Genomic DNA, 26,640 nt, shown 5'->3' with positions numbered 1-26,640 from the left:
TCCCCATCCTCCTGAGCTGGGAATGGCATTGCTGGTGAAGCCAGGGAGTGCCAGGGAGAGGAGAGTAATGACTGCCCCAGAGAAACTGAGGCTACACTCATCCAAGTGTAGCCCAGAGCAGGGTTTCTTATTAACAGTGCTCAGATTGGATATATGAGATCTGCACTTTAGAGATACATTCTCACTTTGCATGGCATGTGGACAGTCAAATGGAAAGCTTGTGATGTAGCAAGGGCTTTAATGCTTCTTGGACCATGGCTATGACACATGAGCATAGTATATTTTAAAACATTAAAGCATAAATGCATTGTATTACATTATTCCACTTAGAGGGGATGTTTTCTGAAAGCGTGTCTGACTTTTTCCCCACATCAAAAGTTTGTAAAGGAATAACTGTGGTAATTCAGATAAATTGAATTAAACCTGACCGTACTTTTGAACCTTTTGTTACAGACTTTTTTAACTTGAGGAAGATTTCAGGAGAAATATTTCTCTGGATGTTTCTGGATTGCTTTCTGTTCATGAAAATAAGTGGTAATTATACCACACCTTTGTGTAATATTTCAAAGATACACTTAAACAGTGAGAAGGATATTATTCTTTTGGTGTAATAATTTAAATTACAGATTTCACACTTTCCTAGATTTTTTAGGTGAAAACAGTATAAGTCTGTGACCATGATTCTATGAAAAGACATCTGACTCAGGTATATCAGCTGTGGCTCTGATTGTGGCTCTAAAGCATTGTTAGATTTGCATATATGTCTCTTCTTTGCAAGAAGCATGAAATCAGTTGTAATCTATTGTTTTGTTTCAGGGCAGTTACACAAATAATGCTTTACCTGCCGTAGATGTTCCCCATCATTTATAAGTTAACACTTCATTTTTCATCACATGGCACTCAGAGCTAGTTTTGTTCTGTTTTGGGAAATAACTTAGCAACAGTGCTATCTCTGTGTGGTCTCAACTCAGTTACAATGTAGCAAAATCCATCACACATCATAGTCTTGTGAAAGAGAATAAAATGTATTCTCTATACAAAATTTCACTACTAACTGAATTTACTTCATATTTGACCGTATGTGCAAGTGGTATGTTTTATAGAAATGTGTTGAGATTTACTTGGATGTAATGAACTTAATAATAACTTTGGTGTCATTGTCATGGTACTTCATTATCAAAACATGTCATTTTGCATGGTAAGAATTGCATGATATCAGAACTGGGTATTTGGTATTATAGGAGGAATCACCTGGGCAAAAGCAAAATAAAGCTAATAATGATGTATTATGGTTTTAATATACTGTTAGATTAAAGATGATGAAGAAAGTGATAAATTTGAGACAAGGTTGTTAGTTTGTGTTATTGATTTGTTTCTAAGTATTGAAATCTCTTTCAACTCTGGAATATCTCTTTTTTCCATGGTGTTTCTTATTTGTAAAATTCAGCTTTTTGGAAGCTAAATAGAAGTCAAAACAATAAGGAAATTCTGACTGCTGAATTACAAAATGAATTCAGCTCCACTGAATTGTAATATGCTGCCACATTAAAATGTGTATGAAGCATGATTTTGACGCATACAAACACATTTGTGTCATTTGACATATATTTACACATGCTAATACTTCCCTGTGTTTGTACAACATACAATTTGGGGATTATATCTCAGCACTTGATTTTCATTAGCGTTCTGTGTGTGTTAAGGGTTCACTTTTAAGTGAAAAATCTGTATCCCTGACTAAAAATAGAGTTTACATTAATATTGTTTATTTATGCATCTTTTTCCACAACACAGATACAATAGCAGAAAGGAGGGCCTTAAGAGAACATGTGTATCCTAAGCTGAGAGAATTCTGCAGAGAAAACTATGGCCTGGAATTTCAGGTAGGTTTTGTAGTGTTGAATCTTGCGTTCATTTGTCTTGAAATTAACTCTATTTAGAACAGATAACATTTTTAAATATCATTGGTAAAATAGAAAATTACCAAAACTTTTTTCACATAATCACATGCAAAATTGTTGGGGTTGGAAGGGACCACTGGAGGTCATCTAGTCCATTTCCCCTGCCAGAACAGGTTCACCTGGAGCAAGTTGCATAGGATTGCATTCCAATAGATTTTGAGTACCTGCAGAGAAGAGGATTCCACCCTCTCTGGCCAGTCTGTCACAGTGCACTGTCACCCTCGCAGTGAAGAAGTTCTTCCTCATGTTTAGGTGGAACCTGCTGTGCACCAGTTCCTGCCCATTGCCTCTTGTCCTGTTGCTTGGCACCACCAAGAGCCTGGCTACTTCCTCTGGACACCCACCTTTAGGTTATTTGTGTGCTTGGATAAAATCCCCTCTCACCTGTATCTTCTCCAGGATAAACAGGCCTAGCTCTCTCAGTACTTTGATGTACTTATTGTACAGCAGATTTGAGGTAAATTATGAATAGATGAAAAAGCACCACCTCCCTTTTAGATATTCAGAGTATATAAGAAGAAATAATGTTACATCTGAATTACTATGTTGTGTTTCTAGAAACCATATTTAAGTTCCACTTTAATGTGGAAAATAATTTAACCAGGTGAATGCCAAAACTGATTAGCAAAATGAATTGAACATGGTGCATTTTTATTGTGATTATATACTATGGAACTTGCTTTCTTTAATGTCAACTGTAGCATTCCCATTGCTGCAGTAAGTTTATGTTTTCTTCTCTTTTTATGAGAGAAATAGACTCATAGACATCTTTGGCAAGAGCCAGTTGGTAATGAAAAGAGTTGTATTTTATTAAAAACAGGTGTGTTAGGCATCACTGTTAAAGTCACTGGTACTTTAAATCAGGTATGTCCTAATTCACAGTCCTTTATATGTCACCAGGCCTGGAACCATTTCTATGCTAAGAGAAACAAATACAGCTTGTGATGTTGCAAAAATGTTGTTCAGTCTTCCAAAAATTCTGGCTCTGCATCCACAAGTTTTCCTTGCATACTTAGTGACCCCAAAAATTAATCTCTCCAGAGTGTAGCTTGGAAACAGCTAATGCCTTCTATGCAACATCCTGTTCCTCCCAGTGTATTATTCTTGATGCACATGCAGCTGGTTTTTAATCAAAATAACAAGTTCTTTAATTAGGATATTTGGTTTTAATTCCCTGAGTCACAGTGGAGTTGCTGAATCTGCATAATGGTAAATTCCAGAGATTTTTGATTATGCTATAAAAGAATTTCATCTGAAGGTCCTAGCTCATCAGCTGATTGGGAAGTCCCAGCTGCAGTGGTACATGAAAAGAATAGCAAAAGATATTTAAATAATATTTTTCTTGTATTACTACCATGTGATATTCATTGAAAATATCAACCCCTTATTTCTGTTATCTTTGAGGAGACTTCTTGAAGGATATGTCTCTTTCAAGTGGATCCTAATCCACTGAATTCTCTGTGAGAGGACACATACCTTTCTTCAAACAGATTGTAATGTAGTCTCTAGGGGAGGAACAATTAACTTTACTCTAGTAAAGTAAATTCATGGAAGCAAATTTTTTTATTATATAGTTTTAACACCAGCATCTTTATGTGATATGAGGTCTGAAAGCCAGCTCTACTGACACAGTTGAGAAAACTGCTAGAAAGCTATCGCATTTCTGGGGAAGCAAAGTAGGAAGATGTACAAAAATAACCGAGGAAAAGTAGCAAAGCCTTTTGAAAGAGAGACTCTGAGGTAAACTTTAGTAAGACCTTTTTTGTTTCTTATTCCAATTCTGATACACTAAATTTCTTAGGTTAGCATGAAAAATCAAGACTGCAGTTTTTCTTACAGTGTTAAAACATTATGTCATTTTTAGATACAGGGGTAAATTTATATTTCCCTGTAGAGAGCAGAGCACATAACTTTTCATCCTGGTATGTAATCTTCTGTTGACCAAACAAGAGCTACCTTGCATGTGACTACCACAAATGCACTATTCAGGACACCCTCTACCTAATAAATCATGACCCAAATGAAAAGCATTTGAGTACATGCATGACTGCAAGTTTCACTGAGTCACCTGACTGCTCTCAAAACTGTTTCAGTTGCTGCTGATCTGCATGAGATCTGTGAGGTGTCATCGATCTGGTGGAAGCTCTTACTGAACATAATCACTGTATGAGTGGAAGCAGAGCTGACTGTCTTCAATCACACTATGAATTTGTTAGCTTAATGGTCTTTTTTTCATTGTATCAGAAAATATTTCAGAAAAAGACACACTTATTGGCTAAGGAGGCAAATAAGCTGAGGAAAAGACTTCCAGAATTCATGGTGGTTTTGACCTGAAATGCAGTACTTTTACAGGAGAGGGTGGAGAGGTTAAAGAAAGTAGTTGTAATTGAAAATTTTGGGAGGCTAACCAAACATAGTTCATTAGCAACATACACTTCTGCAAAACAATGAACTGTTTCAAATAATTTGCAACAGGATATATATGCTAGAAGGAAAGTAGAATTCTTTATGAATGCAAATTTTAATTCTTTTTTAAGCTCTTGGAAGCGATAAAAATAAAATAATTTTACCTCCTAAGCAAAAGCTGTGAAACTGTAGGATTGGTAGTACAAAAGCTAAAGTAGGCAAAAGGAAACACTGAATTATGAATGAAGAGTGTCTTGTTAGATGACTAGTAGGGAATTGAACCAGAGCAGTGTCAGTCCACTGTGGGTAAGGAACTCTTGCAGAGGGCACTAGTTGTCATATGACCTTGGCAGCCCTGCTGAAAGCTTGAGTGAGTGTTTGTCACAGAGTTTTCCAAGTATAAGTAAAAACATGCTTCAGAATCAGATATAATTGTCTCCTTGTTCCATATCTTTAATTTTGTAAATCCAATAGTTAACATAATGATCAACTGATGAGACATTTTCTTTGAAATTTTTGGTGTCTTCAGGAGTTTGTTTGGTAAAATATTTACTCTTGCAGGACCAAATTGCATCATGTTAAGATACTATGCACCAAAACTGTTACCCCATAAAATAACAAACAGCCACTGAGCCCCTGCGATTATCTGGTACTCCAGGGAGTTTCTTCTTCATATTTTCAGAATTAATGTGATTTCTGAACAGTTAATTAAAATAGAAATTGCTTTCACATTTCAGAAGAACCTCAGCAGCACAATAAATTCATTCAACAAGTAATTAAAACATTTTTTACTGTATGCTAAGATTGGTATCTGAAGGATTTTGTAATGAGAATATTTAAGTTTTACCATACATCATGCAAGTAATCACAGATTAATACAATGTGAAGTTTGATAATAAAGTTGTATTAATAAATAACAGAAAGTAGAGAGGAAGAAGGGAACACTTTTTTTCCTAATGAGACTGAAAGGAAAGGACCAAAAAGAAATCTGTGCAAGTTAGGGAAATAGGAAGGTTATTTGAAATGTAGTTTTGTAGGACAGAAAATGCATGTTCCTGCAAAATTTTTCAACAGAGTTTCTGTAAAAAGTAAAGATATTGAGTGTATTTTCTTGGCAGTGTAAGCTACACTTATGCATTCCATACCTGGGTTTTTTCACTCATCATGAATCACACAGGACACTGCCTGTCATGTTTAGGAACAATGTGCCTGCTGCAGCAAACACTGATATGAGTCACAAACTTTTAAGGCAGAAATAATCAATGAAACTATTGATAGTGCAATTACACATTGGCATAAATAGCTCTAGGATTTGGTCTTAAGCCTTGATATTGGTGGGAGAAATTTCCTAAGATTAACCAGCTGAAAAACTGCTGAAATTTAGTTTTACATCAACTCATTATTAGTTCTTATATTAAATCTTCAGGCTAATTTTATAATCTGTTTGGACAACAGCTAATTTTATGATTCTGTTTCTTGCAGACTGCTTCCACAGAACAAACAACATTAAAATAAACTGTAATTTTGTACTATATTCATGGATTAACACAATTTTGATTGTTTTTTTTAAATCATCCATTTAGACTTTTTTTTTTTGGTTAAAGTTGCATACAAGATGTTAAGAATCAGCAGTAAATGAGAGAGTAGTAGCCTGTACCATGAGTTTTGTTCCAAAAGTAAATCATACATATGATCACTATCTTTTTTAATTTGATTTCCCACTGTAAGAATTCGGCCTTTAGTTAAAATGAAATCACAGGTCATCACTTAATTTGTTCAAATAAGTGTAACATGAATAAGTTTCTTGCAGGAGCTTGTTTGCAACTAATTAGGGTCATAAAACTGAGTCTGTAGCTAAATATGAAAGGCTGGACAGCAAGCTCTCTGCCACTGCATATCTCTACAATCTCTGCTTCCAAAGCCCAAGGATCAGCTAACAAAGAAGTATGATAACGTAAAACCATTGCTATTCTTTCTTTTGACCCATGTGCACAGGATGAGTTTGTATCCTGTGGATACAAGTGACACTGGGTGTTAACTCATGGTCTGGACTGTGATCTGCAGTGAGACTCCCATTAATTTTCATGGAGCCAGGACTTTTTTTTCAATTCTTTTGTCATTATTCTTACCTACCCATTATATGCAATCTAGTAGCAAATAAAAGGCTGCATCAAATCAAGTTCTTGTCATGCTAATCTCCATGTGATTTTGAAATGAGAGACTGTCCCAGGAGGGACTGTCTGGGAGGGAAAGTAAGAGGCTGGAATTCTCATTTGTAGAAGGAAACCCTGCCAGTCTGTGTAAGGACTGGATGTAGAACTGATTGCACTCTACCACACTGAAGAATAAAGCTTAGTGCACAGGATGTTGGCAAAGCTCATTTTCAATTTGATTGGTAGAAAGAGCATATGATAAGCAACTATGTTGCATACTGTTTTCCAGGTCATAGACTTATACTGGGGAGTTGAAGCAGATGAATGGGACAGTCCTGAGTTGCAGAAGACTCGCATGAAGCTGCTTGAGGATTGCTTGAAAAGTTCTGCAGGTCCATGTTTTGTTGTGGGTATAAAAATAATGTTTTACTTTACAAGAAAAATATAATGCTATAACATGCATGATTCAGTAATAAATGCATGAGTTTCTTCTTTCTAAAATACTTCATGCTCATTGCTGTGCATTTGCTATGCAAATATTTCCCTGTGCAGCTCTGTAGATTAACAGTGATTACTCAGTATTAGTGGAGAGGAAAGAAGGATCTTAAGTGATCAGTCTTCATGGCAAGGTGGGTATGACTGTACTATCACAACAGAATTATTGACAACTTGTTTAAGGAGGCCACAGTTAATTAATTCTTGGTACTTCTCACACTTGCATTATCATCTGGCCTAGAAAGACTTACAAAAAAGCAGCAGCAACAGCAAAGAACTATCTGCTCTGATCAGCATTTGCTGTTTCATGTCACAAACTCAGGGCAGTTTAGTATAGCAGGTATTAGAGACTGAAAAGACTGAAGGTCAGTGACAACCTGAGGAGGCTCTGAGTCTGTGATATCACAGAATCACTAGGTTGGAATGGACATTCAAGATCATTGAGTCCAGCCCATGCCCTAGCACCTCAATTAAGCCATGACACCAAGTGCCACATCCAGTTTTTTAAACCCATCCATGAATGGTGACTCCACCATCTCCCCAGGCAGACCATTCCAGTACTTTATCAGTCTTTGCATAAAAAACTTTTCTCCTATCTTCCAACCTATATTTCCTTGGTGAAGCTTAGGACACAGCAGAACATTACTGTGTCCTCTCGTTCTGTCAGTCACTGCCTGGAGAAGGAGACCAACCAACCCCACCTGACTACAACCACCTTTCAGGAAGTTGTAGAGAGTGATAAGGTCTCTTCTGATACACTGATATGCAACTGATTATTCTCTCCATGGTCTCTTGCTAGACTTCAATGCAAAACAGTCTTAAGACCATGCTTCCACTATCCCAAATTTTCTTTTATATACTATATTTGCCAAGAAAATACTTTACAAAAGGTACAAAGTTTTTCTCATTTGTGTCTAGATGTTGCAAAGTCAACTAAATCTTAGTCTTGTAATAAGGCAGAGAAAAAACTGCAAGTCCTTGATTATTTTTTAAGTGAAGAATGTTAAAGAGTTTGTGAACTGAATCCAGTGGATGGAAAGGATACAAAACACTGCCTGCTGTGAAGGCTGGAGATCACGTCTCTCCATGCCAAGATCAGACAAGGAACAACCTGTAGCATGTGTCATTCTGTACTTCTGTCACACCCTTACAACCAGTTCTTTTTCATTCACCTTTTTACCTCACTTCCTTATTTAGCTTCAGAGCCCTGGAGAACAAAGGCTTTACCATAAGAACCCAGCACCAGGAGTACAGAGTCTGGGCTGGGTTTGATGCTGCAATGGCACTGTTTTTCACAAGCACACACTGGCCCAGATCTCTGGAGAGTTTGGGTAGCTTTCATCTTGTGTGACTATATTTAGTTTTCTGGGTTTATTTTTCTACTTTCTATCTTCCCTTTGATGAAAAAACAGAGTTGGAACAGAAAGGCATGGAAGTTTTCATGTAGCAACACCCAGTGTCCTCAGACATGATTTGTAAAATCTCTGATAGTGAAAGAAACCTTGTCACATACTATTGCTGCATATTTTAGCAGCTCAGAGTCTTGAAGCTTTTAAAAACTGCCTGCCTGATATTGTTACTAAAGAAATCAAGCTGAATCAGAATTTTTAAATGGAATGAAACAGCTAGCAACAGTTAGCAACACTGCAAGGAGGTTGCAGTGAGCCAGTGACTTCAATGTTTATTTCAGGTTTTCCAAGTATGGGCCAAAGTAGTAGCACTCCCAGTGACTAGACTGGCAAAACCACAGAAATCTGTTTATGCACATTTATTTTTCTCTCTGTTGTACCATAGAGAGATGGGGTTTATTTCATTTACAACAAAAATTGATGATTCTACTCCAACAAGCATAATTATTTTTAATTTATAGTAGCATAATGAAAAATTGACTTTGGCACTGCAGGCTTTGGGCAACTTGCCATTTCTTGAGAAAATTCTATAAAATGTGCCACTTCCTTTCAGCTGGTGGGTTTTTATGTTGGAGTTTTTTTGTTGGTTTTTTGGGGTTTTTTTGTAGTTATCAATTATCACTTTTTGAATTGAGACACAGATCTGGGATTAAATGGAACTACTCAGAATTAGCTACTTGACATATACTGATTTTAGGAAGTGTTTTTTAATGGCAGTTTTTGCCTGCATTGTAATATCAGAAGGAGAGAAAATGAATTTCAGTCCTTAAATTAGTGCAGTGAATAAGTTGGATGTCCCAAGCTTTTCTCCAAATATGAAACAATATAATCAAAATTAACTCATAAACACAAGGAGGAGACTGTTCTGAAAAAAATGCAAAACTAACTTCCTGTGAACACTGACTTTGGGAATGTACAGTTCTTCTCTTAACTGCTGCCTGACCTCTACTAATACTTGATTCAGTTAAGGGAGAGAGAAGTTGTTTGGATTTTGGTTAGGCTGGGGTTATTTGTTAGGTTGTGGGTTTTGTTTGGGTTTTTTTCTGCTGTATAAAATCAGTGCCCATTATATTATCATTTAAATAACTTAAATACTCATAGCTTTTACTCAGTGTAAATACATACTGTGCTCTTTTTGATCTACAGAATAATTTATGAAGACTAATTCATGAGGGGAAAATAACTTTTTATACAAATTTTATGCAGATATCTTGTTTTTGGAATCTACTTGGGAAGATTGAAATGTAGTGTATTTATTAAATTGTGAACTACTTAAGCTCTACATTGCACAACAATACCAAAGAAAAAACAGATTTAGTGCATCACTTGAACCTTTACATTTACATACATCCTGTAAATTATAGCACATAGGTGTTTTTCCATCTGCCTGAACTGCTGTCCTTGCATGACTATGTCCTGAAAGATTGTAAAATGAAGAAGAGAAATGGAAATTAAATGTCAGTCTGTTACCTGTAAAGGTTTGCTCAGTTAATGCTTGGGATTGTACAAACCTTAAAGGTTATCTCCACCTATCATTTAAAACATCTGGGCCAAAGAATATTAAAAACATTCTCGACCTACTCTGAACAGCAACTGGAATTTACATTAGCCCTCTCAAATTACCAGCAGCTGTTCTTAATCTGAACCTGTTAATGGCATCCATAACCAGTTCTCTTCCTTGTTTGCTGGTGGAGAACAGGTGACCACTCAGAGATACAAGAATCACCAAACAGTTTGAATTGGGTCTCACCATGTCCTCAAGAGTTGCCACATCTAAACAAATGTAACCTGAGCTCTTGCTTTGTGTTTTGACTGGTCTGCTGAGGTACCCACAGAGTATTTCTGAAGTTCCTCTTTCCACAGACCTATTGGGGATGTATAAAAGCTCTTTTCTGCACTTTCAGTCCAGGGCAAGGGCAGGAGGAAGTGACTGACAGGCCTGAATTCAGGAGCAACACATGAATCCCTTCCTGAATAGTTCCTAGGGAAGCATAACACTCTTTCAACTTCCATAGACCTAAAGAATCTAGCATTATAATTTTGGAATTCCAGTAGTATTTTAAAAGAATATTAGCAATTTACAATATTTGGCATGTCCTTAAATCATACTGAAATTGAAGAGGAAGTATGGTAAATTATGGACTGGAATGTTTCAACTGTTTGTGTCTTTGTGTTCTTCAGTATAATGCATGCTTTAATTGTTCCATGAAAGATATTGCTGCAGTCTCTCTTCTTAGTACAAATGGTTGATAATTAATTTTGAGTTCAATCCAGCTCAGAGAAAATTCCAAATTATATTATTACTGTTCTGCTGGATCTCGTCAACTCCAGTTTCAGTTCTGGTGTTACTTTAAGGTTTATTCGTAATGTAAAAACTAAATACACACGAGGTCTGGAATTCCTAAGTTATATTTTTCTTTTGCTTTCCTGGGAAATTCTCCACACACTTTAAGTTAGGGAGGCAAACGTCAGCCAAATGTATGTATACTAAAACATCCAGTTCAGGGAGAATGCTAAGGACCCAGTGCTTTTGGGGAATTCAGGAGAAGTTATCTGTGCTTGGGCATTTCAGTATTTAATTTTCTCCAAGGACACAGCTCTGTTTATTTTTGTATATTTGTTTTTAAGTGAATGAAGATAAATACATGGAGCCAGACATGGTAGAACAGTCCACCTCTTCCAGTAAAGTAAATTTCAAGAAAGAAATATCAAATTATTACTTTTCTTCTCACTCTGCATCTGATTTAAAAACCATCCAAAGAAGAACTCCCTCTAATATAAGTGGGTTTGGGGTCATATCAGGAATGGCTCCATAGGACTTCTTGGCATTGAATCTGGAGTAAAGTACATGTCTGCAGATATTAATCCTGTTTTAGATGGACTTGGCCTACAGGAAGGATTCTTCTGTAAATAATCAAAGTAGAGCTTTATGTATTTTGAAACCCTTCAAAACAAAGTGATCAGTTTTAAAGACAAAATACATAACCTTCCCCCCAGCAAACTTTGCTCTTCTTTCACAGCCTCCAGACCATAAGGCAAAGGATGTCTATCCCTTTCCCTATAGATTGGCTCTGAACAACACATGTACACAGAAAGTGAAATCAAGCATGAGGTGATATTACATGATTAAGCTATTGTAAGTGAATTCCTTCATCTGCTTTAGGGATGGGAATGTATTTTCCTGTGAATCATCTCTGATTCTTTAAATCTTAAATACTTACCTTTTTTTATACTTGGCCCATTGGAAACAGGTACAAGATTGATTAGACAGCTTTTCCATGTAACACAGAAACTGCATGGGTTTTCATCTAGTCTAAAAATAACTTGCATTTTTTAGTCAGAAGACTGCACATATTTTCTACTAAGCCACTGTACTTCTTTTCCTTGACATAAATACAATTTCTGGTGCTGTGTTCCAGAAAGGTTAAGTATTATATTTAATATGAATGACCATATTAGCCAGAATACGATTAACATGAAGTCATATTTCCATCATTCTATGTAATGTGTAGAGGAAGAAATAGGCTGCATGAGATTTATGCAATTTATTTTCTCGTGACCCTCAAGAACTTTACCAAACCATCTTCTGAGGTAGTACTGTAATCAGTTAAATGTAATGATCTGCCCTGCAAATGAATCTGTAGGTCAAAAATCCAGCATCAGCTATTCTGCAGAAATGAGAGAGATGGAGGGGGTTCTAAACCTTGCAATGCTATTTCTGTGTAAAGACACAGCCTACTTTACAATATTTAGCAGGCAGCTGGTAAGTTCAAAGAGAGGTATTAATAGTGCTGTTAGCACCTTGCACATATACCTTCCTTTTGCTCAAATATGGGCATCCAGTTCAGAAATTCTTTGGTTCTCCAACGTAGACCCAGAAAAAAACACCTACCCAAAAATTAACTGGTTCACTTTTCAGTCTGATTATTATTAAATCCAGCTAGCAGTAGCTGGGTCTTGTCTTTCTTTCTTTCTTTCTTTCTTTCTTTCTTTCTTTCTTCCTTTCTTTCTTTCTTTCTTTCTTTCTTTCTTTCTTTCTTTCTTTCTTTCTTTTTTCTTTGTTTTTTTTTTAAATTTGAATAATCAGCATGTATCATTTCACAGGATCCCTCCTTAATGAAAGATGCTAATTTACAAAGTAAAATAAGAAAAAGGATCAGTGTGATACATAGTGATACTGTTATGCATCCTTAAGTTGTTGCCTCTTCTCTCTTAAAATATTTGCATTTAGTGCAATGTCCTTTCTTGGAGTTTGTGTCCTATTAATATGCAATGTAATAAGCTTCTTTCTTTCATAACTGGAGAACCTCACAGAGTAACTTTTTATTTCATTCCACCTTGAAAAAAATGAAGCATAGAAAACTAGGGAGTTTTTGCTTAGAAAACCAGGGAGACTGCAATTATTGGGAGTAAATTACATATTCTTTTCTTGTTAGCTCTTTTGCATAGTAGAGAAATTACTTTAATGCTTGAAACTGTTGTAAAACACTTCAGTGCACCAGTGCTACTCATGGCTGGAAACACAGTTCACCAGCTGGCCACATGCTTTGGCAGACTGTATCCTCTGCCTCTCAGTCCTATAAGTGCATGGCACAGGCAAGACAATGTTTTCATACAGGTGAGTGGCATATTGTATTTCTGCTATGTTTTTTTCATTTCCATGGACATCTGCTGCAGAATTTTTAAACTTTTGCCTAATGATCTGACCCATTACCTGCAGGGCAGTACTTAACATTCACTGTTTGTATGCTTACCATTAATTGTAAGTCAAATAACCTGCTATGTAAAAATTAGTGTTAGAAAAGTCATAAAGATATCCCAATAGAAAGGCACTATTTCACTTTTAGCTCAATCTAAGCTCTTTGCCTCACTGTTTAACACATAAATACCATCCCAAAATGGGAATGCAGAAACTAAGCTGCCTTTCTGATAAATACAAGAAAGAGCATATTTCATAGAAAGTAAAGATATGGCCCCTTCTTGCATACAAAGTATACCATAGAGGGCAGTAAGAATGTGGAAGAGTCCCAGCTTGTGACTCCAGGGTCTGGGGCCCAGAAGCCAGTGCCCTGTCCTCGCAGGGACTACACTGATGGGCTCAGAGTATCTTCCTCCTTTCTGACTCCACGATACCTGTGTCCCTGGGTACTCAGGAGGGCACATTACACAGCAGTAGGGGGAGAAGCTTTTCCATCTCCCCGTTAGCCACTCTTCGCCTGCGAGATGCAAGACAGGGTTTCAAATCACAATTCTTTCTGGCTTGGATGAGTGTTGTGATTATTTTACAAAGCAAGGAAGGTTACACCACCATGCCTTCCTCTAAAAGACAGTATTGATCTCCTTGTTTCCAGCAAAGGTGCATTTCCCATTCTCTGTAAGAAGGGCAGTGATTTCCACAGACAAGGTTATTGACTTCAGTCTGGGCTATGTGCTACAGTCTTTTAGTAAACCTAACCCTTTTGATTTGTTTTTCTACCCAGTTCCACTCTTGTCAAGTGTTACAGGACCTGTCAGAGAGTTGACAGAAATCTGGACTGTGGTAGGAATTACCTGCAAGGTCCCAAACTTTATGTGAAAGGAAAATGTACATGCCTGTCAAGAAATCTCCCATGCAATTTCAAAAATAGAGCAAAGTGAGAATAACACATTTGTTTGAAGGAGAATCAGAGTGAGTGAGCACCTCAGATCTTTAGGGAGAGGTAGGCAAAATCTCCAGTTCTTCCTCTATGCTATCTTTATTCACTGACCTCTTCCCTAGTTATAACCTTTTTGACTGATTTTCTTACCTGCATCTATGCTCAGGCTGACCAAAGACCCAGCGATAATAAGCAGTGAAGGAAAAGGCAACAAAATGAATTTGCTGCTGCATGACCCTGTAGAAGACAGAGAGATTGTGGAGAAAGACCATTAATACTTTCTCAGCCAGGAGAAGGTTCTGATGAAGCAAACTGTATCGAGGAAGTAGGTCATGAATTTCTTCTGAGGAAGCACGTTCACTCTGTATGATAGACTGGTAGCTCCTACACACTATGTCCTGAGAAATTACTCATCCTTATTTTATCCCCACCACTAGGGAAAGCTTTGAGATTTAAAAATACTGCACTGTGGGTAAAGTTCAGAGTTGAAGGAATTGGCTCATTTACAGCCAGGTTTTGCCACTTGCTTTAATTTTCTGAAAGACAGGTCAAGCATCAAGAAACTTCACCGTTATTTTCTTCTTTTCTACACCTTTTAATGTCAGGAACTGTACACACAGCAGAACACTTCATCACTTGCACCTCATCCTTCCAGTCCCAATTGCAGTCAGTTTTCTTCCAAGATAGTTCAACAGTCCTTCTTGTTTCTCATGAAACTGAAACCAAGACCTGTCTCCAGTTTCTGAAACTCATATAGTCCCCCCGAGGGTGCTCCTGCAGCGCTTCCAGGGAAAAAGGGACAACAGAAATTAGGGCATGGTTCTGTAAAACAACATACTACAGTATTTCTCAAGCTGGGGAACATAAATATATATCCGAGCAGGTGGAAAAACAATTCTTAGAACAGAAACATCTTTATTATGCCTTCAGTTTCCTATTCGCTTCAGCAACTTCAATTAAAAATTGTATTTCTCTACAGTGAGCTGAAGTTCTAAAATTAATTCTGTTTATTCACAGCTTCAACCTATCTCCATAGGTTGAAGCAAATGAAATGAAAAAGCAAATGAAGATGTTTGATACTGCCTGTGGTATCATTTTTCCCTTAAAAACTAAAAAGGACAAACAGTGTAAAATAACAGTTTCATCGCTGCTGATGCATAAATACACATCCTTTGCATATCAAAATAGAAATACTCAAAATAAAAGGCTTATTTTGCAAGCTATCATTAACCTCATTTTATGGATAGGCAGTCTGAGTCAGTGGCAAAAGTATCAGGAACTTAAAAGTTTCCGCACTGAGATGTAGTAAAAGTAGGAAAGAGGATTTAGGAGATCTGCAGCAGCTCTAATGTTCTGTCTGATTAGCTGCACTGCCTTACAGCTCTTGGCAGAGAAGAAAAACGCTGCTCTAAAAGACACTTTGACCTGTACATCCCAGAAATCACAGATTATGACATTTTTGTGGTTTTTTCATATTTTTAATTTCTAGTGGTAGTACTTTTGGGAGATTTAATACCAGTGCAACATAACTTTTCTCCTTTGATAGGCAAGAAAAGCCATCAAATGTATTTATTTATTTGGAGGACTTTCTCCCTGTGTTTCTATCATGAGGTCCTTACACTGTACCTCATTGCAGCTAGAAGTACAATAAAAAGGAATAGAGGCAGTAATTTTCAGGACTTCTCCTAGGCACCATCTACTCTAGAACTCCAGCTTCTTAAGACTTGGCTTAATTTAAGCATAGTATTACAGCTTTCTTCACCTTGGCTTCAGTTTCTGGTACAACAGCTTGGAGTTTGTCCTAACAAGCAATTAACATGTATATTCCATTGAGATAAATTGAAGTAAACATACTTTTCTGGCTTTAGATCTGATGATTCACTATTGTTTAGCTATTCACGTTTCTGCTTTGAATTTGAAATAAGTTCTCCATTGTTCCCTTAACTTATAAAAAATAATAAAATAGGATATTCTTTTTTGTTTGTTTTTTGGTGGTAAATTCTTGGTTTCAAGGCCTGGCAGGCAGCGACCCAACTAATCCTGTTATTTTAATTTTCTTTTTTTTTCCCAAAATATGTCTGGTTGGACGTGCACATTTTATATCACATAAGTGATTTCTACAGGATACTGTTAGAACAAAGTTATCATATACCTGCAAGAAACCAGAAAGGGCTATAGTTGTACTAAATTTCTTAGGATGAGATGTTAAATAAAAGACCCTTAAAAACTGGTATCCTGACCATTTGTTTCAGATTTTCTAGATGTGGTTTACTGTATATTTGGTTATATCAGCTGATCCCACATTTCTGCAGACAAGGAGGGTAAACATGCCGACATGTTTCAGTTCTGTGTGCCTTCCTCAGCTTGAATGGCTTCCTGGGCAGGTTTGCACATGCAAATGCGCTGTCTGACCACCTCCAAATTCAATATGAAAGACAAGACATGGAATGTAGCCATGCATGTAAAAAGTAAGACTTGAAAACAATGGAGCATTTCTTGTAGTGATGCTGAAGTGATTCTGTCTCCACACAAACAAATATAGCAACTGAAAGAAGTTGAATGGTACTGTAATCTGGTTACAGTAAGTATGCTTTTTAGAAAAAAATATTTGGATTAAATCTGAGGTCTTTTAAGCCTGGTGCTAAATATAAATGTCAATATTTCATTTACTTTTTTCTTTATGTGTCTCCTTTGTCTAAAGAAGTCAGATCCACTGCATAGGAGCATATGTTTTATCAACTAACACGTGTGAACATCCCAGTAAGTAGTAGAGAAAAAAACCATATTTGTCTGAGAAAAAATGGCTATTTGACTGAAATGTATGGCTTTAAAGAGGAAAAATAGGTTTTATTTCATAAGAAAGATTTTACTACAAAAGGGAGGAAGCCTAGAAGCAGAGGCTGAGGGAGTTAGGTCTCTAACCCCAGGATAAACAGAAGGCAATGAATAGTAAGTGACCACAGGGGAGAGAGGGATCCAGAGGACTTTGTAGCCCTTGTTTGTCATGCAAACCGTGGGAAGATAACATTCATGTTTGTGTTGCAGTTAATATTCTGTGGCTAATATTCAATGCTATGAGATTGCTTGCACAGAAAGGAGCTGCAGTAGTGTGTGACTGTGACCCCATCATTCAGGCTCTGAGGCCTGATGAGTGGGGTTTATGCCTGGTGACCTCAGACTTGTCCTTCTTCCAGTTCAGAGGAGGTTTTGAAGCTGGGCTTTTGCACCATGGATGTGCTTTGTTATTTCGTGCTTTGCTCCAGGTGGTTGCCCACAAGCTACACCAGATTTCTGTGCAAGGCTTCCTGCTGAGGAATGGCATGATCCAGACTGCAATCCACAGCTCTCCTGGGAATGGTAGAAGGACACCTCTGGGACATCAGTAAGACCAGCCTTTCCCAACCCCTGACAACAGATGAACTTAATACCCCAGGGTGTTTTAAAAGCACTTAAATCCCTCCTAATTTCAGCCCACAGAGTGAAGCAGTGAGCACCTCTTCAATAATGTGAGATACTCATTCTCCTAATGGAGCTGTTCCTCTTTGAATAAGTGATCTTAGTCTAAGCTTATATTAATTTAGCAGACTGAAATGTGAGTCACTCAGGATTTCATCACAAGGGGTCAGGGCTTTCCTCCTTTGGTAGTGAGCAGTTTCTGTAAGAAGGACAGAGCTCAGAATTAGGAAAACACAGCTTCCACTATGTGGTTGTGACTAACCATTACATACCTGTCCCAGCTCTGAGTCCTGGCCCAGGCTTAATTCCCTGCACTTAACTCCTGTGTTGCATGGGGACAGTAATACTTGTAATTGCTCATGGATCTTGCAAAACCAAATTGTTTAAGGAGTGCTTAGGCCTGTACACAAGAAGTATATTAAGTTAAAAAATTAGCTGTGGTTAGATTTGATTCCTTCAAAGATGATTTCTTGAATGCTTATGCTTCAAAAAGCTGGCAATCCAGAACTGCTCTAAGAGACAGAGAGGCCACTTCAGTGTCACATGTCTTCACAAAGACCAAGACAAAGTACTGATTCCAAGTAACTCAGCAAAAGATTGGATCAGATCTCTGTTGGCAAAATAGCAAAAAAAAAATTGTTGCTCTTAAGTTGGCAAGTACCTGAAACTGCTCCATAAAACATTACAAATCTGACTTCTCAAATGGCTTTTTTGCAGATGTCAATATATAATTTTGTAAAAAAAGATTAATTAAACCAATCAGCAATTAATATAATTTGCTGTTATTTGACAGCTGTTTTTTATTAAAATTACCATCAAATGTCTTAGCTGGAATTAAATATATCTAAAATTTCAACTTGTTTTGCCATAAGATAATGTATGGCATCAGAATTCATGAATATTTTAGTGATGGTGTCTGAACTAATCATACAACATGCCATGTAAATCCCTCATATCTCAAGATCAAATCTAAATCTTCTTTGTGTCCTACTTTTGGTCATTATTGTGACTGCACCTATAATTTTAATATCGTTCCACACCAAGAATATTAGAATGAAAAATACTTCCCATCATACAGACAGTAGTTTATTAACCTTCATTTATTAGTGATTTCAGCCTCAACAAAGCACTCCTGATGGGAACAACAATGGATGTGGCTCTGAGCAGCCTTGTCTGTTGGAAGGTGTCCCTGCCCAAGGCTGGGGACTTGGCAGTAGATCATCTTCGAGGTCCCTCCCTCCCGCCCTTCTGTGATTCTGTGAAAGCTAACAAGGCTACTGCTGTGGCTGCTCTGTGCTAACTCTGTAAAGTTTTGTTAGACACAAATGGTTGCTGAGGGTTTTATACCTTTGTCAGCCTGGTTGTCTTATACAGTTCAATCACCTTCAATCCAATGAGTTTTTAATTTGTTGTTTTACTATTAGAGGAAAATGACTCATCAGGTGGGAGTTTTTGGTTCACGAGCCTGCATATAAAACTGTCTATTGATAGTGAACACAGCGTAAACATTACTGTTCCCTTTAAAAATAATTCCCTATAATAATCATCAAAATGCTGCAATGTTGTTATCACAAATTGAAGTTTTGGGTTCTTACTGTTGAGTACTATAATATATTTCAAAAGGATCTGAAATAGTGGTAATTCTTGTTTACAGACTAAGTATGAAACAACGTGAAGATTGTGAGAAATTATGTTTACTTTCAGTCCTGTTGCTTCATTTTTCTTTCTTTTTCTAAGAAGAAATCTGCATTTACTTGAATGTATAGGGAAATGGAGATGGGGCAGATACTGCTGCAAGCCTCTGACACAGATGCAGTTCAGACACTGAAACTCCTGGAGGATAAGTGCAGTTCAGAGCTTCTCATTGAGTCCTCTAAGGTTTGAGTGGTTTTGTGGTACCCTGATAGATTACATTTATACAGATAGATAGGAATTTATACAGAAAGATAGGAATTTAACCAGAATGACACCAAAAGAGTGAAGGGAAGGAGGTACTTCCAAGCCTCACCTCTAACATGGGAAGATGCAGTTTTCACAGCCTGTGCCTGCAAATGCACCCATCCTAAGGCTGTCATGCAGCCTTAGAAACAAATAGTGGATTAAAATTCTAGCAAATACATATAGTCTGTTTATACCCCTTAGTTTTGTTTTTTTTATTTACTGGTGCCACTGCTAATGGAAAACAAGCAGTGCATCTAGAGAAGGTGCATTTGGGAGAAGAACTGTTCCCCAGGAGCCTGGTGTGTTTATGTGGCATAACCCAGCATACGAGCTTTTGTTCCTCAGTAGAAAACAGCTGCACTTACTCAGCATGCCTCCTGCTCCCAGCCTGGGCTGGGATACCACAGTTCTTCAGAAAACTAGAGCAAGTCACTTTTGTACTCTCCAGTAAAATGAAGTTTTGTTTCAATGCCTCCATTAAAGGGCCAGTGAAGCTGGGCTGTAGGCTGAAGGTTGAAACTGGTCTGAAGTTACCAGAAAGCACAGGAGTGACTCCATTAAGAGTTTTCTACCTCATGAAATTTTCTACCAGAATATTCTTCAAATGATTACACTGAGTCAGGTATTAATACCAGAACCTCAGGTAACTTCTGTGGAACACAGCTGCAGTGCAATGCCTGGGATGACCCTGCTCTAAATGATACACCTGCTCAGCGCTGTATTTAGGGTCTGCTGGATCATGTCAAAGTTCTTTTTTATTGTGTTTTGCTCAAGTAGTCAGGAGGATAATCCCTAATACAAGCTTATTTACATAATGTCTTTTGCAATGACAGATGAGAGGTATAAAAAAAGTCTTGTCTTTTCATTTTAAAATAAAACCAGTCATTATTCAACTATAGTACAGTGAAGAGAGAACAGCATAACCTGTACCAGAGAAGCAGAAAAGTACACAGAATAATTCCAAAACAAATTTAGTTGATTAAATGCAGCACATTAAAATCAGACATAATAATGTTGACATTTTAGTATTGTTAATGAAGGGCCCAGTTATTGATCTTTGCTGAGAGAACTGTCTGTTGAATCCATTGGACTTACTTACATTTAGAAAAAGTGGAGCCTAATGAATTCTAAGTAATAATTTCTATACAAGGTAAAACCTCCTCTGAGAGAAATTTATGAGATTTCTATGTCAACCTGAATGTGAAGAAGCTTTCCAATTCAGCATGATATAAGTTATTAACCTCACTTGAATAAGGAAGGCAAATAATACTATATTTTGTTTAACCTCTGCAGCTTCAGAATTCCAAAATTACAGGGCTCTATGAATAGATCAGACCAGTAAAAGCTTCGAAATTTTCCCCAGCTATCTCATTATGTGAAGCAACATAGCCCTCTCTGAAGGGAGTTCCTAGCTGGAATGATCACAAATCAAAAATAATTTTAGATTATAGAAATACTGGATCATTTTATTTCATCGAATTAATTATTATATAATTCTAGTTGCTGAACACATTCATTCTGTTCTCGTGACTCCTTGATGTGTGCCCTGAATGGAGCTATGGTGGGATCTGAATGGGCAGCCAGGCAAACTCAACTTTCCCCTAAAGCCTCTCTACTGGAGAAGCTTCCTGAAGGACTAGGGTGCTGTGACTTGTGAGAAACTGGATCCTGGGCTATATGAACTATCACAATTCCTATGAACTATCCAATTCCCTTGCTCCTCCTGAGCAGTGGGCAGACACTGACTAGTTCCTGTCCACCAGCTCTTTGCCAGTGCCAGCTGCTTGCCATCAGAGCCAGCATGGTAGTTCATGAGTTCTCCCTAGTCTGCTCCAGGCAAAAATCAGCCAGGTTAGTTTACACAATGTCAGGTGTGCTCTGAGCTGACTGGTTTTCCCTGGAAGGATTAGGAAGTGTTGGTGCACTGCTCTGATATTTGCTCTGGGGCTGCAGCATCTGGCATGGTGAGCCACTGGAGTGCTGTGTGCCAGCATGACTGGGTTCAGCAAAGTGTCCTGCTGCTTCCTGCTTCTATAATCAGTGAAGCAGACTTCATCATCATCATCAGTTACTGACTTTCCAGCTGTTCTTCTGCTGGAAGAGTTTGAAACAGCTTCTCATTATGACAAGTGGTTTAAAAATAAGGAATATTTAGATATTATTTACAAACATGCTCACTTACATTTTTAGGGTGCTACTATATTTGCATTAGCATTACTTTACCAAGGGATCTTTCTGGTTCAAATCAGGATTCTGATACTGTTGATTCCTGTACATTAAGTACTCCTTCTCATTAACACAAGATCTTTGCTGAATGCATTTAAAATGAGGAAAGAATTTTTAAAAATCACATTTTAAATTAAGTAAGAATTCTCACTGACTTGTGTGGACCAAGTATTTAATGCAGAATTCATCTGATGGTCACAAATTTGAAAAAATTGCCAAAATATTGCAGTAATTTCCTATAACACTATTGTCTATGAAGTTGTAGGGCATTACAATCATATTTTTACAAATTGTTTACAAACAGTAAACTACAGAAATAAATTTGTTTTGAAAGAGTATATTTAGAGCACTACAACCAGTATTTTAATCCTCATTTTTTAAGGGAAATGTCTCCTGTGCCCCAGTTTAAGAACTGACTTCCACAAACCTTTACCTTTATTCAGCAGCACTAAAATTGAGTTTGGTCAATTCCTACTCAGTTTTTGCTTCTTCCTTGCCCCACTGTTCATTTAGTGGACAGCTACTGGGGCAAAGACAGCAAGAACAGAAGATAGCAAAGTAGCTTGTGGTTCTGCAACACTGATCCTTGCTGGCATAAGCCACAATGTCAATTTGCTTTTGCATGTGAGGATAATCTCAACCTGTGACTAATGGAACTCAATAATACATGAGTCAACACCGTGCTAAGTATATTGGGTATTTTTTAATTATTTCTTTTGAATGCCTTCTTTTTAGTAGTAAAAATACTAGTAGTATTTTTATTACTAGTTAGTCCTATGAGAGACAATGCATCTACTTGAAATAGTTTCTAAGTCATCATAGTAAAATATAGCTCCGTACAGTACCCTTAACAGCAATTCCTGTCACACAGGATCTGTTTCCCTTCCTAGTAATTTCAAAGTCATTACACTACTACCAGACTTACTTTTAAGAAATTCAGATCCCAAGGATGCTTTTTGCATAATGAAAAAGAAAAATTTAATCCCTACTTTTCTGTAACTACATAGGGCCTATTGGGAGAGAAGTATGGGAACATCCGAATACCAGGGGAAGTTGAGTCAGCAGAATTTGAGATGATCCTGGATGCTGCTGTCGAGGCCAAGCTAGAGACAAGGGTTTTAGAAGAGTGGTACTGCAGGGATGAGAACGCAGTGCCACCAGCGTATTACCTCAGACCAAAATCAGAAATGCTGAAGAACTACCAGAATACGGTAAGTCACAGTCACCTGCTCACACAATTTTTCTGTATCTGTTACAGTGGCAGGCAGTCCCCAAGGCCAGGCACTTGCTGTTGTATTTGAATTAGGTTCTGCAGTCCTGTCCACACCTAAACAACTGCTGCTGTGGTGCTCCTTTCCTCTACATGGGGAAGGAGCAGCTGCAAAACACCAAGGAGCACCACTCCTGCATTGATGTGCTCTCTGATGCCTACAGCAAGTGAACTTGGGTCATCTGTGCCCTGTTAGGGCTAGTGGGACAGTTGTACAGATGTCCCTTACCCTTCCCTGATGTTGTAACATGGAGAACTCAGGGTCTTCTGCTTGGACTTGCAGAGGAAATACACATTTTCCCTTCTATCCCCATAGAAGAAAACCTGTCAAACAAGTGCTTAGCACTGTCCTGAGTCAGATATCATATTTTTAACTTATTAACTATTATTAACTATTATTAACTAAGATTTTTTTCAACACTGTTAATTATCATTTTTAAATCAGGCATTTATCTTTAATTGATGATGATAAAAACTGTATCTGTTTCTCAGGGCTAAGTTCTACCCTCCTACACATCCAGTATATACCTAAGGACATATTTTAGTGTAAAAAAAAATGAAATCCTTAAAAGAGTTTTCACTTCATTTTGAGTGCATATTATGTTATTGGGATTTTTTTTTCTTAATTCTTTGTACTTTTCCTGAAGCTACTGACTAACACAGGACTAAATAAAAAGATGTTCATAACTTAGAGCTGTAACACAGATGTAACATAACTTAAAGATGTAACACAGAGTTACATCTCATAAACTTATAGAAAGTAATAAAGGATAATCAGCTCTGTCAAGAAAGAGTTGCTAGGGAATTTATCCTGGAGATTCCACACCCCAAGAAAACTGGAGACCCCTGAAATATTTCACCAACAGTAAATTAAACCTAGCTGCTTTAGAGAAAGCACCAGCTTGGCATTTGCAAGATACCATCTGAAAGGATTAGTGAATTTATATTAGAGTTCCTCTCTGATGACAGTTAAGATTAGTGTTACTATAGCAATGAATGAGTGATAATAATGTCACATGTAATCCTGTATGTTTAAAATATGGTAGCTAAGAGAAGGCACTTAATTATAGGTACCAGGAACCCCATTTTCAGTTTTGAGATCCAAGTTAAAATTATTATCATTATTACATCTCATTAAAGGAGCAATAATTTTAGCAGTGTTGCTGCTGCTTTATTATTATTTCAGGCTTGGTTCTCAAAACCCTCTTTCTATAAAGGTGTTATTGGCCTTATTCTTGAAAAATATTGCATTAGCTGCCTACATTAGGGATTTGGAAAATACTCCAAGGAGCTAACTCTTAAAATTCTAAAATGGAATACAATATGACCATCTGCAGTATAAAATGTTTATCTTTTATTGATTTTTGTTAGTGTATGTGTTTGTCTGTTACCGTGTTATTTTTGGCCTTGAATATTAGACTTCTACTTTCTGAAGTTGTATGTGTATGCATTGCACCTACTTTTTAACAATGGATATTTTTAAAAGATGGAATCTTCTTCAAATTCAATGAATGAGAACAAATGGCAAGATATATCAGAAGAGATTAAGAAGATTTTTAAGACTGCTGTGAAACTGCTGTATGAGAAAGGAAAAATGAAACACAGCCAGGCAAAGAGATATCTTTCCTCTGGTAAGGTTCACACTAACAATTTATGTGTATTCATTTATTGTCTCTTCTGTCAACCTTTGCACAAACATGAAAATATATTTCTGTTGGCATTTCTCGTATAATTAAAGGGGGGAAAAAAGGTTTGTTGTGCTTGCTTGAGACTAAAACCCATACAAAAGCACTCAGCAAATTCTCTCGGTTTGTTTTTCCTGTTTTTACAGAGAACAAATGCAATCGAGTCTGCCTGATGTGGGTAGGGCATGTTCTTTAACTGTTTATAAAGAAAAGTTGACAGAGACTCTGTGTTCTCTTTTTATCCCCAGCTATTGAAGATGAACTTGATTTTGCCTTGGGTAAACAAACACCAGCTTTTCTAAAGAAGTGTGTTTGCTACATCCGGAAAATTGCCAACATTGAGCGCTTCGTTAAAATTCCAGAGATGGGAAAATACATGGACGTGGTACATAAAGCTGGGAAGTTCCTACGAGATCCTGAAGCCCATGAGAAACTGATCAAGCTCAGGGATGAATTCATTCCTACCATTGTCGCATCGTCCAATCTGAGAGTGTACACCTCCGTCACCCACTGTGACATGAAACTGGGTTACTCCCAAGAAGTGGAGAGCCATTACATTGAAGGACTTGGGAAACAGTTCTATGAAGACATGATTGACATAATCCAAGCTACAGTGCAGCAGAATTTTGACACGGAGACAGACGTGCTGTACGATGAAGTTCTTCAACACTCATCGCTATGTAAAACGTACTCCACTTTTTATGAATATAGATGTGAGGCATTAAACATCGTTCACAAATATGTTTTACCTAGAAAAATAGGACACATTAACCCTCTTATCATATATGGAGGACCATGCACAGGGAAGACTCTTCTGTTAGCTGAAGCAGCAAAGAAGGTAAATAAGTATCTTACATCCTAAGGTCATGTTGAGAGCATTACTGTGTGTAAAGGCCAGCTTAGTTTAATTATTTCTTTTCTCAACAGATCTATCAGCCCTCGATACATAAAATAAAAATAATAACATATATATTCAGCATATTATTGTACACATGTGCAGAAAAAATTACCTTGCAATGATAACGTATCTGTATCATGTGCTTAGCCAAAACAAATATTGTTTATCAAAGCTTTTAGAAGTCTAATAGGAATCAATATATTCCGAATTAACAATGTATATTTTAGAATTATCTCTTTTCTTCTTGTTCCTCTGAGGCCCTATGAATCCACAACTATCTAAACATCTTGTTCTGGTTTTAGTCTTGAACACAAATGCAGTACGTCTTTCCAAGTCATGCCATCTCACGTTCTCATAAGAAACTATTCCAGAATTATTCTAATACACTGGCTACACATCTATATGTAATAAGCTGCAAAAATACCCATACTTACTTATCTGGAGTATGCTGTTTAAGTCATTGAGCAGAGTACTACCGGGAAATGAATGAAACACTGTGCAAGGCAGGACAAGATGCAGAACAAGACAAAGCTGGCATCACCAGACTTAATTCTGCAGCTGACAGTCACAACTTTGAGATCCAGGCAGGGTGGTCAGAGAATTTAGCATAGTGAGCTGGGAAAAAGCCATATCAGCCAGAAGGAAATGAAGAAAGGAACAATACTGTTTAAAATCCCTTCACTACTTCCTGTGGAGTCACATTAGCTGCATATATGAAACTGGGAGTTGCAACTCAAGATCTCTTTTCATATCTGAGTATGTAAGTCAGCCTAGAGACTCTGGTTCTTCTTTTCTTTTAAAATACTGTAAAATACCATAAAGTGAGGTGAAGAGATGTAGAAGTGAGTGTGTTAGCCTGCAAAGACTGGGAAGATTTAAAGAAGTTACATTCCTCTCTGGCTTGGAGGGCTCTAACCAAGAAAACTTCAAGAGATAGGCACTTTTTCTTTATTGTGGCAGTGTTTTAGAGTAAAAATCACAGGTACACCAGGGCAAAGTGTAGTTCTATGGGCCAGGGATCTGTACTCTGATCCATGTCCTCTAGAGATGTGTCTTTATACTTGGTCAGAATCAATGCTAAACAGGTTTAGGTGGTAGGCTGGT

General features: G+C 37.3%; 1 protein-coding gene across 1 annotated transcript in view; it reads left to right on the top strand.

The window, feature by feature from the left end:
* The window catches only part of NWD2 (NACHT and WD repeat domain containing 2), a 36,130-nt gene that overhangs the window by 3,499 nt on the left and 5,991 nt on the right, over positions 1–26,640 (top strand). The window contains exons 2-6 of the mRNA XM_059845671.1: positions 1,795–1,883; positions 6,810–6,926; positions 22,691–22,894; positions 24,440–24,584; positions 24,887–25,476. Coding sequence (XP_059701654.1) covers positions 1,795–1,883; positions 6,810–6,926; positions 22,691–22,894; positions 24,440–24,584; positions 24,887–25,476 — 1,145 coding nt within the window. The remainder of the gene's footprint in view (positions 1–1,794; positions 1,884–6,809; positions 6,927–22,690; positions 22,895–24,439; positions 24,585–24,886; positions 25,477–26,640) is intronic.

The sequence above is a fragment of the Haemorhous mexicanus genome, chromosome 4 (genome assembly GCF_027477595.1).
Source record: "Haemorhous mexicanus isolate bHaeMex1 chromosome 4, bHaeMex1.pri, whole genome shotgun sequence".
Classification (NCBI taxonomy): Eukaryota; Metazoa; Chordata; class Aves; order Passeriformes; family Fringillidae; genus Haemorhous; species Haemorhous mexicanus.
Note: the sequence above shows the minus strand (reverse complement) of the source record. Positions and strands in the feature narration are given on the sequence as shown.